This window comes from Aethina tumida, chromosome 5 (assembly GCF_024364675.1).
Source record: "Aethina tumida isolate Nest 87 chromosome 5, icAetTumi1.1, whole genome shotgun sequence".
Lineage (NCBI taxonomy): Eukaryota > Metazoa > Arthropoda > Insecta > Coleoptera > Nitidulidae > Aethina > Aethina tumida.
In genome coordinates this window covers 3,725,463-3,737,891 of record NC_065439.1, presented here as the reverse complement: position 1 = coordinate 3,737,891, position 12,429 = coordinate 3,725,463, and the positions used below count along the sequence as shown (strand labels likewise).

At 22.9% G+C, this 12,429-nt stretch overlaps 1 protein-coding gene across 2 annotated transcripts; it reads left to right on the top strand.

Annotated features, from left to right (window-relative positions):
• The first annotated feature begins 378 nt into the window (after nt 1-378).
• Nucleotides 379-10,913, top strand: LOC109598779 (elongation of very long chain fatty acids protein-like). 2 transcript variants are annotated; one of them, XM_020014702.2, is made up of 5 exons: nt 379-504; nt 9,866-9,932; nt 9,986-10,257; nt 10,310-10,609; nt 10,663-10,913. In XM_020014702.2, the coding sequence occupies exons 2-5, from the start codon at nt 9,872-9,874 to the stop codon at nt 10,849-10,851; spliced, it is 822 nt and encodes a 273-aa protein (XP_019870261.1). In that variant the 5' UTR covers nt 379-504; nt 9,866-9,871; the 3' UTR covers nt 10,852-10,913. The 2 variants fall into 2 exon arrangements, with proteins under 2 accessions (XP_019870261.1, XP_019870260.1); XM_020014701.2 differs by lacking the exon at nt 379-504 and adding an exon at nt 4,963-5,244.
• The last annotated feature ends 1,516 nt before the right edge of the window (nt 10,914-12,429 follow it).

Genomic DNA, 12,429 nt, shown 5'->3' with positions numbered 1-12,429 from the left:
TAAATATAATAATAAATAATTTCTGAAAACGTCATACAAATTTAAAAATTCCATTTTCAATAACACCATCATTTTTTTGAATAAGTTTATTAATTAAATAATCTAAAGTTGAATTAAAAATAATTTTATATAAAAAAATTAAAGCCATTTAAAGTATTAAATAAAATTTAATTTTGAAAATTATAAAAAATATGAAAATTTATGATAAATTAAGGCCTAAAAATTAAGTGAAATTAGCTTGTTAACACAACGTTAAAATTTAAATTAATAGTGTGGAATTTATGGTACAATTAGTGTAAAAAACAAAAACATAAATCGAATTCAATGATCCAGCATATCAATATTTTCCGGCAACCAATTAATAGTAACGTGGATGAGGGGATCTTCACGGAAGGTCAGCGAATTCTCATTAACAAAATGTGTTGTCCGGATTATTTATCTCACATTAGTCTTAAGCTAAACCTCGAATCAAGTGTGTGCAATTAAGTGGACATATTTGAAACGGTGAGTGGCAACCTTTTTTCAATGCTATTTTAATATTTTCTATTTATTTTTCTATATTAGAAATATTATTTTTTAGAAGTTACTCAATTTTATTAAAAATATTTATAAATAACTTTAAATGTATTGTGACATTGTTTTGATTAGGTTGAAATAAATATTAATTTATTTATTTTATTAAATTTAAATTTTCAAAATTACTAATTTAAATAATTTTGTTTCAATAATAAAAAAAAAATATTAAAAAATATTGTGTTAAAATTTAATTTAAAATTTTAAATATATATGAAATTATTTATATTTTCAATGTTTTATAATTTTGTCTTGAAGAGAGTTAATAGTAACTTTTTGAGAATTATATGTGTGAGAATAATTAAATTTTTAAATTAACCAAAATATTTTTATTTTCTATCAATTAAGAAAATATTTTAAAATTTTTGCAGAATTAATTATAATTATTTTTTGTCATAATCAATTATAATGTGATCATGTTTTTATAATGTTATATTTAATCTAGTAAATTTCTAAAAAATATAATTTACACTAATTATTTAAGTTAATTTCATCATCTTAAAACAATGTTGTGCGTTAATTATCTCACATTTAGTAATTTAAACAAATAGATGTGAAATGGGTCACTCAACTTTCATTAATTATTTCTAACTGTAATCTAAAATTAAAAGGATTAAATAATAATAACTGAAGTTTTTGTGATTTCAATTTACACTAATTGAAAGTGAAAATAAAAAATCGAAAGTAGTGCACAGTGATATCTAATTTGTCGCAGCAATTAATAAATACAGCCATTGATAAACAACTCTAATTTACATATTAAGGCATAATTTTTAAAATTTTCTGTATACACACACAAGAATTTTGAAACTAATATTCAAAAATTTGATGTCACTCTTATTTCAGGTTTCCTGAAAACTTGAATACATTGATACACAAATCTAATTTAGATTAGATATTAAGGCATATTTTTTAAACTTTTTTTGAATATCCACACACACACACATAAGAATTTGGAAATTAATATTCAAAAATTTGATGTCACTCTTATTTCAGGCTTCCTGAAAACACGTTACTAACTGTGAGTGACTTTAGATGTGCTCGAATACATTTAAATATTATTAAAATATGCGGAAACAGTCGTGCATAAATAAATAAATATTAAATATTTTGAGATAACAATTGTTAGTCAATTTTTTCCTAAGTTGTTTATTTGAAATACTGCAAAAAAGTCAAGGACAATTTATTAATTATTTTGTCCACCTTAAGGAAACATTAACGTGTAATTTTAATAGTGAAAGTGAATATTGAAGAAAGTGATATATCGTACACAATTTTCCGTATGTTAAATTACAGTGGATACTTCTTTAATAATAAATTTTCAATTTGGTTGGTTAAACAAGTCTGTTCTTTATTGGAACAATTGAATATCTAATATATCTTTCTACAGGTTTCAGTATTGTTGGTAAACAAACATTAATTGTTTACGGTCAAGGAATCTGAAACAGTATGCTGATTTAAAAGGTGATGCTGAGACAAAAACATTAAATAACAAATAAAAACTTTAATTAATTATTTAATACGTAAATTAAATCAATTTATGTGTTATTGTTTCAACCAGTTCTAAACGACATAAATCTCTTACTTGTGTTGTAACATATTGTTAATACGAACAAATAATCAATAAAATTAAGGTAATTATTTAAACAATTTATACAAACAAATTCTCAAAAAGTTTTGTGCCTGAAAATTACAATTTAATTGAAATTTTTAATTTTTTAAACTATTTGACACATACAACTCTGTAGTTTTTGTGTAGAATTTCATAAATCAAAATATGTATGATATACAACTTATAATTATATGTTTTAAAAATTTTAGTTTAAAACTTAAAAATACCCAATTAAATTAAAATTACTAATTTAAATGTTGAAAATATTATAAATTATCATTTAAATTTAAAAAATATATATTTTAAATATATATAATTTAAAAAATTAATCGTAAATAATTAAAAATAAGAAGAGTCATCAATTTGATTATGTGAAATTTAATAAATTATAAATAATCAATTAAATTATAATAATAATAATAATAATAATAAAATTAACAATTTAAATTTATTTACTTAAAGTTTAGAACATCAAAAATAACCAATTAAATTAATTAATTTTATAAAATTAAAAAAAAAAATAATTTAAATTTATAAAATTAAAAAAATATATGTATAAAATATTAAAAATAAAATAAAACTAACAACTTAAATTAATGTATTTTGAAAATTTAAGGTTAAAATATTAAAAATAACTAATTAATTAAAATAAAATTGAAATAATATAATATAAATGCATAAAATTAAGGTTATAAAATTAAAATTATTAGTTTATATTGAAATTTGAGCTTTAATTATTTAAATTATTTTATGAAATTTAAATATTTAAGTTAAAAAAGTTAATAAAAGAATTAAAATTAGTATTTAAATTTAAAAAATTAAAAAATATATATATATATATATATAATTAAGGGAATTATTTAAACAATTTATACAAACAAATTCTCAAAAAGTTTTGTGCCTGAAAATTACATTTTAATTGAAATTTAAACTATTTGACACATACAACTCTGTAGTTTTTGTGTAGAATTTCATAAATCAAAATATGTATGATATACAACTTATAATTATATGTTTTAAACATTTTAGTTTAAAACTTAAAAATACCCAATTAAATTAAAATTACTAATTTAAATGTTGAAAAATTTATAAATTATCATTTAAATTTAAAAAATATATATTTTAAATATATATAATTTAAAAAATTAATCGTAAATAAATAAAAATAAGAAGAGTCATCAATTTGATTATGTAAAATTTAATAAATTATAAATAATCAATTAAATAATAATAATAATAATAATAATAAAATTAACAATTTAAATTTATGTACTTAAAGTTAGAACATCAAAAATAACCAATTAAATTAATTAATTTTATAAAATTAAAAAAAAAAATAATTTAAATTTATAAAATTAAAAAAATATATGTATAAAATATTAAAAATAAAATAAAACTAACAACTTAAATTAATGTATTTTGAAAATTTAAGGTTAAAATATTAAAAATAACTAATTAATTAAAATAAAATTGAAATAATATAATATAAATGCATAAAATTAAGGTTATAAAATTAAAATTATTAGTTTATATTGAAATTTGAGCTTTAATTATTTAAATTATTTTATGAAATTTAAATATTTAAGTTAAAAAAGTTAATAAAAGAATTAAAATTAGTATTTAAATTTAAAAAATTAAAAAATATAAATATAAAGAAAATTTGAGTTAAAAAATTACAAATTAAAAATAAAATAAGTTAAAATTAACAATAATATTAAATTAAAAGAATAGAAAATAAAACTTAATTCAATATTAAAAATAATAAATTTTATATATATATATATATATATATATATATATATATATATATATATATATATATATATATATATATATATAATATTTAAAATAATTAAATTAATTTAAAAAATTAATAAAGTTAATAATATAATTATAAAAAATTAAAACTAAAATATTGTTAATTTATTATTAAAAATAATACACTTAAATTCTAATTAAATTAACAAATTAAATGTACAATTTAAATTTAAATATTTAGAAAAATTAAAAGGTAAACTGTTATTGTAAATTTATAAAAAATAAATATAAATAATAAATAAATAAAATTATGTTAAAATTTAGGCTAAAATATGAAATAAATTAAATCAAATTAAGGGCAAAATATTAAGTAATAGAAAAGAAAATATTATAGATTTGATTTTATAAAGTTTAAAAAATTAAACTTAAGGAAAGTTTTATGCATTAATTGTTTACTTTCGTAAACGTTGGTAACTGCACATTTGCATATTATGTTAGTTTTTTAACAGCAAATGGAATTTTTGTGACATATAAAGGGTCAGTTTTTAATTTCTAAAGTGTTGCAATATACTGCAATACAAACTGGATGCAATATATATGTTGTAACATTATTAATTGTGAAATAAAAATGAGAATTTGAAACTGGATATCGTAAATTTTACTGCACCGACATAAAATTATTTTTAACCCACTAAAAAAAAAAAAAAAATATTAAAAATTATTATCGGTGCGTCACTGATATTAATTTTGGGCTGAACAATTTTAATTAAATGCACCTGATACCTGTTCAAAGTATAAATATAACACTCAGTCACTTCTGAGAAATTTTTTGGCCGTCACAATGACGGTCGAAAAGGCAAAATTGGACAACTGGGTTATTATCATGAGGCTCATTACGTCTCAGGGGGACGTTGGCACGATCCTTTCCGACTTTCTGAGTCACTGACCACAAGGAGCCCACATCCAAGGATGCCTGGACTATTCACCGGTCGTGATTGCTCGTGTGTCGCTTACCTTGCTAGAAAAAAGGTGCAAGAAAAAAATATTATACGTTTACGTAAATAAACAACATACACTATGTAATCGCAATTAGTTGTACGATTTTCAGTTGGCCTGTTGGACGGATAACACCGCGTATCTCGGATTAGCAGGAACTCAGATTTGTGCTGCTACGGTGTAATTTCGCATGTAACAATTTCGTTGCGTAAGGCCCAATACCGGTGATAGTTATCCGAGATTCATTCAAAGTCATTGTTTAAAGTGCGTTCATTGATTGCTTTGCGTGTTTTTAAATATCACTGGTAAGTTACTAAGAATTAATAATAATAATAATAAATAAGTAGTTGTTGTTGCTGCTGTTTCAAAATCTGAGCTGATGTGACCGAAGAAAGTTATTTAGTTGTTTAGTTGTTTATTGACCCAATTTAAGATTACTGCATTAAAATGGCGCCACACAACTTAATTGTTTAATTAATATTGATTTGTATAAAGCTTAGCCTTAATTGTATTCAGGAAACAATCCAGACCTTGATTTTACTGCCGTCAAAATTTTCCAATTCATAAATAAAACAAAGTATTAAATTTGCTTGTTGTCTAGTGCAACAATAACATATTAACATTGAATATATAACAACATATTGACACATGTTCCCTTAACGTAAGACGTAGACAATAATGCAGTCAAAATCGTAAACAACAATCAAAAATAAAAATTTATAACAAGTCACATTTTTAGGTGTTACAAGTCCCTTCTTTAATTAATGTTGTTATATAACAAAAGTGTTGTTATTAATTATAAAATTGAGATCACAAATTATTCCGTGCTGACCATATCTAATTTGTTCTCGTGCCATTGTGTGATTCATTAAATAACACCAATTAACAAAACAAAAGTGTTACATGCTTTGACTCAAAAAATAAAAGACTTATAGAAAGTTATTAGAGCGGTAACCCATTGTGCTCTCGTTTAAATTGAACATTGAACTTTGGTCTTTGTGCATGCGGAGCAACGGATAGGAATTTTTTTAGACAAAGAAACATCCTTGACGTTTTACCTCAAATGGCGGACAACTTCTTTGGTACGGCGGAACATTTCTAGAAAAGTGTCCTGTTTTTGCACTTACATGAATATATTAATGTTAATGTGATTTATTATGGGTTCTAGTCCAGTATCGTTTTTCTCCAAGGTTTCAATAATATCGATCACAAATTGAACCATACAATTAATTTGTAATTATGTTTTTTTATTTAAATGTACAATATTGTGATTATTTCTGTGCTTCATACTAATAAATTGTATTTAAAATATACTGTCTGTATAAGTTTCATGCTTTATTTTGTTCCTTTAATGAGGTTCCCTATTGTACAAATAGGCATTATTATCCTTCTGTCTTATTTTAAATATATTTTTAATTATAAATTTTAATAAATTTTGATGTCATCTGTGCTTCATTATCAGAAAAATACATTTAAATTATGTCTGGAACTATAGGCCTATGAGTAAATGCTGGTGGTCGTACCTGTATGAGGTATTTCTTATATTATTCTTACTTAATTTCATATTTTATTTTTACTTGATTAAGAAAAATTATTATAATTATTTTAACACTCATATTGGGTACAAAAGATACTCATATTTTGTCTCTTTAATGAGGTTCTTTCTTGTACAAATAAGAACTATTATATTAAAAGTCCTTCTGTCTTTATTTTAAATATTTTTTGAAACTTTAATATTTTTTAATTATAAATTTAAATAACATATACAATTTTGATAACTTCTGTGCTTCATTATTAGAAAATTACATTTAAATTATCTCTGGAACTATAAACCTATGAGTAACTTCTGTTGGTCGTACCTATATGAGGCATTTCTTATTTTATTTTTACTTAATTAAGAAAAATTATTATAATTATTTTAACACTTATATTGGGTATAAAAATACTTCTATTTTGTCTCTTTAATGAGGTTCACTCTTGTACAAATAGGAACTATTATATTAAAACCCCTTCTGTCTTTATTTTAAATATTTTTTGAAGCTTTAATATATTTTAATTATAAATTTAAATAACATATACAATTTTGATGACTTCTGTGTCCCATTATCAGAAAATTACATTTAAATTATCTCTGGAACTATAAACCTATGAGTAACTTCTGTTGGTCGTACCTGTATGAGACATTTCTTATTTTATTTTTACTTAATTAAGAAAAATTATTATAATTATTTTAACACTTATATTGGGTATAAAAATACTTATATTTTGTCTCTTTAATGAGGTTCACTCTTGTACAAATAGGAACTATTATATTAAAAGCCCTTCTGTCTTTATTTTAAATATTTTTTGAAGCTTTAATATTTTTTAATTATAAATTTAAATAACATATACAATTTTGATGACTTCTGTGCTTCATTATCAGAAAATTACATTTAAATTATCTCTGGAACTATAAACCTATGAGTAACTTCTGTTGGTCGTACCTGCATTTCTTATTTTATTTTTACTTAATTAAGAAAAATTATTATAATTATTTTAACACTTATATTGGGTATAAAAATACTTCTATTTTGTCTCTTTAATGAGGTTCACTCTTGTACAAATAGGAACTATTATATTAAAAGCCCTTCTGTCTTTATTTTAAATATTTTTTGAAGCTTTAATATTTTTTAATTATAAATTTAAATAACGTATACAATTTTGATGACTTCTGTGCTTCATTATCAGAAAATTACATTTAAATTATCTCTGGAACTATAAACCTATGAGTAACTTCTGTTGGTCGTACCTATATGAGGCATTTCTTATTTTATTTTTACTTAATTAAGAAAAATTATTATAATTATTTTAACACTTATATTGGGTATAAAAATACTTCTATTTTGTCTCTTTAATGAGGTTCACTCTTGTACAAATAGGAACTATTATATTAAAAGCCCTTCTGTCTTTATTTTAAATACTTTTTAAAGCTTTAATATTTTTTAATTATAAATTTAAATAACATATACAATTTTGATGACTTCTGTGCTTCATTATCAGAAAATTACATTTAAATTATCTCTGGAACTATAAACCTATGAGTAACTTCTGTTGGTCGTACCTGTATGAGACATTTCTTATTTTATTTTTACTTAATTAAGAAAAATTATTATAATTATTTTAACACTTATATTGGGTATAAAAATACTTCTATTTTGTCTCTTTAATGAGGTTCACTCTTGTACAAATAGGAACTATTATATTAAAAGCCATTCTGTCTTTATTTTAAATATTTTTTGAAGCTTTAATATTTTTTAATTATAAATTTAAATAACGTATACAATTTTGATGACTTCTGTGCTTCATTATCAGAAAATTACATTTAAATTATCTCTGGAACTATAAACCTATGAGTAACTTCTGTTAGTCGTACCTGTATGAGGCATTTCTTATTTTATTTTTACTTAATTAAGAAAAATTATTATAATTATTTTAACACTTATATTGGGTATAAAAATACTTCTATTTTGTCTCTTTAATGAGGTTCACTCTTGTACAAATAGGAACTATTATATTAAAAGCCATTCTGTCTTTATTTTAAATATTTTTTGAAGCTTTAATATTTTTTAATTATAAATTTAAATAACGTATACAATTTTGATGACTTCTGTGCTTCATTATCAGAAAATTACATTTAAATTATCTCTGGAACTATAGGCCTATGAGTAACTTCTGTTGGTCGTACCTGTATGAGGCATTTCTTATTTTATTCTTACTTAATTAAGAAAAATTATTATAATTATTATTAACATTAATATTAGCTACAAAAATATTTTTATTTTGTCCCTTTAATGAGGTTCCTTGTACAAATAGGAATTATTATAATAATACTCTTCCTGTCTTCATTTTTTAAAGTTTTAATAATATTTAAAATTTTATAAATTATTAAAATTAATTTATAAAATTTTAATAACTTGAAAATAATGCACGTTATTTATACTTTTTGATAAAATAATGAAATATTCAGATAAAATATTTAAAGTCATTTGATGTACTGAGCAAAATAAGTAGTCAAGTGTGTATCTTCATACTAATCACAGTTTTTTAACCTTTAATGTTAACACTGCCATTGCAGCAAAAGTCAAAAAATTTACAGAAATATACCATCCAAAAACTAGTTCTCTTTTAGTACAATATCTAGATGACATTGACATTTAAAAAAAATCTTGACCATAGACAGTGTCTATGAACCTTACCACACAACTAATATGTTGGGTGATAACAACAATTCAATCTCAGCTCTAACGATATTTAAATGATTATTTCAAAATTTAATCAATAACTACAATAATATGTATATATTATTATTATTATGATTTGTTGAATTTCTAATCTGTAACTAAGACCTCCTGAAATCATTCCATAACAATAACTAATCTATGTGGTTAAAAAAAATCATACTAGAAGAGTAATAGATCAAAGTTCTTATGTCAAATGAAAACACCTATTTCTCATGGAGATTTCTAATAGGCATAAATGTTCAACAAATATTCTTCTATTTGGTAAATGATGACTTTAAACTTTTGGAGCAGACATATTAAAAAAAAGTTGGATGAAAAAATGTTCACAAATGTGTATAATTTATACATTGAACTTTGTCCTTCGTACATAGTGCAGCTGAAAGGAATTTTAGGCAAAAAAACCTTGACGTTTACCTCCAATACCGGACAACTTCTTTAACACGTCCAACAATCGTACAAAAGTTCAAATTGTTTTCTTCCTACACGAATAAATTAATATTAATTAATATGGTTCAATAATATTGATCAAAAAATAAATGTTTTTTAGCTCAAGGGTAATGTTTAAATCAACAAGTCTAATTGAACATGTTGATTATTTATGTGCCTACTGTATTATAAAATACAGTTCGTGTTCTTTTTGTTGCAGTTTAAGATGGCTTCATTGGTCAGCACCATTAAAGCCCACTTCAACTATGTGATTTACGACTTGGCAGGTGAATTAACTAATGTTTTGTCTTGCCCCAGTTAAAGTTTGTACTTTTCGCAGACCCCCGCACCTCAAATTGGTTCCTGGTGGATGGAGTTCTTCCTGTAACATCGCTAGCCACCATTTATTTGTTGTTTGTGTTGAAATTAGGGCCTCTTTACATGCAAAACAGGAAACCGTTCCAAATTAAGAACACCCTGATAGTCTACAACTTCATTCAGGTTTTGCTCAGCACCTACATATTCTATGAGTCTTTGGATGCAGCCTGGCTGAGGGGTTACAGTCTTAAGTGCGAACCAGTGGATAGAACTACAAGTCCATCAGCAATGAGGGTAAGCCCCACAATTACCCAATCGTTCAACCGACAATAAATTGGTTCAACAGGTAGCACGAGGAGTCTACGTGTTTTACCTGGCTAAAGTGTCCGAGCTCCTGGACACGGTGTTCTTCGTGCTGAGGAAGAAGTCCAGCCAGGTGACGTTCCTGCATCTGTACCACCACACGTTCATGCTGTACGTGGGCTGGATCGGGGCCAGGTTCGTGCCCGGGGGTCATCTTATATTCATGGGTCTCATCAATTCGTTCGTGCACATCATCATGTACACGTACTACATGTTGGCAGCCATGGGGCCGGAGTACCAGAAGTACCTGTGGTGGAAGAAGCACATCACACTCATACAGATGGTGGGCAAGTTACTTTGCTTGAGAGCTTTTCACTAGGTGAAGGTTTGTTGCAGATTCAGTTCTTGATGATCTTCGTCCACAGTTCACAACTGATCTGGACCAACTGTGGGTATCCAAGGGGGTTGGCCATTATTGCTTTGCCCAACGCAGTATTGTTTTATAATATGTTCTCGAATTTTTATAAAAAAGCTTATTTACCAAAGGAAAGCTCCAACAACAATGTGTCTAAGAAGGTTTCGTGAATTTTATATTGTTTGTTTATTAGTTTAAATTATTTTTTTATTAAAATGTTAGAAAATTTAAATCGTGTGTTATTATTAGTGTTTCCCGCACCAACAATTAATTGGATTAATTTTAGATTAATTGTAAATTTGAATGGACTATGATCAACCGATATAAATAATGCGTTGGACATCTGCTAAATGGTTTTGGGGAAACGCATCAATTTTAATTAGTCCTAACGAGGAAACGTTTACTAATTGTAATTACAATTAATTAGAACGTGAATTTATTTTCGTGATATTTATTACATGAAAGTTACTGGTCATGATTTCTAACATTTAACTCTTGGAAAACAAAGGTAAGTTAACCAAAAAACATTTTTTAAATTCAAATAAAACTTTAATATTATTTAACTTAATTAATAACAAATATTTTTACATTCCTTGTGTGAAATAAAATTTATTAAATAAACAAAATTTATATCTGTCTTTTTTTTCTCCAACAGGTTTAATTAATTTTTTGTTTAACAACTTGATGATTCTTTAGAAATGATGTTATGTAATTTTTGTTTTTGTTACATATTATTTCATATATTATTATACCTATAAATTATAAACAAAGGACTATTTTCTTATATGAAAATACATTTTGATAAATCTGATGAACTAAACAAAATTATGTTAATAAAAGTGTTGATTTATTTGTTGATCGATGACAAAATAGTTTTAAAACAAAAATATCACATTTTTACGTTTTCCTTTTAAAATTTAAATAATTAGTAATTATTTTTATAATTATTTTTAGAATAAGGAAAAGTAATGATTATTTTTAATGTGTATTTTTATGTGTAATTAGTTTATTTAGATTACTTAATTTGTTATTCAATTCTTTGGTATATTTTTTAATTTAAAATGTGGGTAATTATTTTTATGATTTATTTTTTAATTTAAATACCAGAAACTATATATTTTTTACATCGTTACGAAGGTTTCTTTTAAAAATTATATATTATTTATAATTATTATATATTATGTTATATATTTTATATTTTATTACATTCTACACGAAAAGTTACATTTTTATATTAAATATTTACATTTAAATTAAATATTTCAATTAATTTCAAAGATATGTTTTAATATATTACGTTATCTTATGTTATATTATGTTATACTTATTTTATTTACATTTTTATATTAAATATTTACAATTAAATCAAATTTTCCAATTAATTTTACAGACATGTTATATTATATTATGTTATGTTATATATGTTATATTTTATTACATTCTACATGAAAAGTTACATTTTTATATCAAATATTTACATTTAAATGAAATATTTCAATTAATTTCAAAAATATGTTATATTATATTATGTTATATATATTATATTTTATTACATTCTACACGAAAAGTTACATTTTTATATTAAATATTTACATTTAAATTAAATATTTAAATTAATTTCAAAGATGTGTTATATTATATTATGTTATCTTATGTTATATATGTTATATTTTATTAAGTTTTACATGGATACTTACATTTTATGTTAAATATTTATACTGAAATTAAATATTCCAATTAATTTCAAA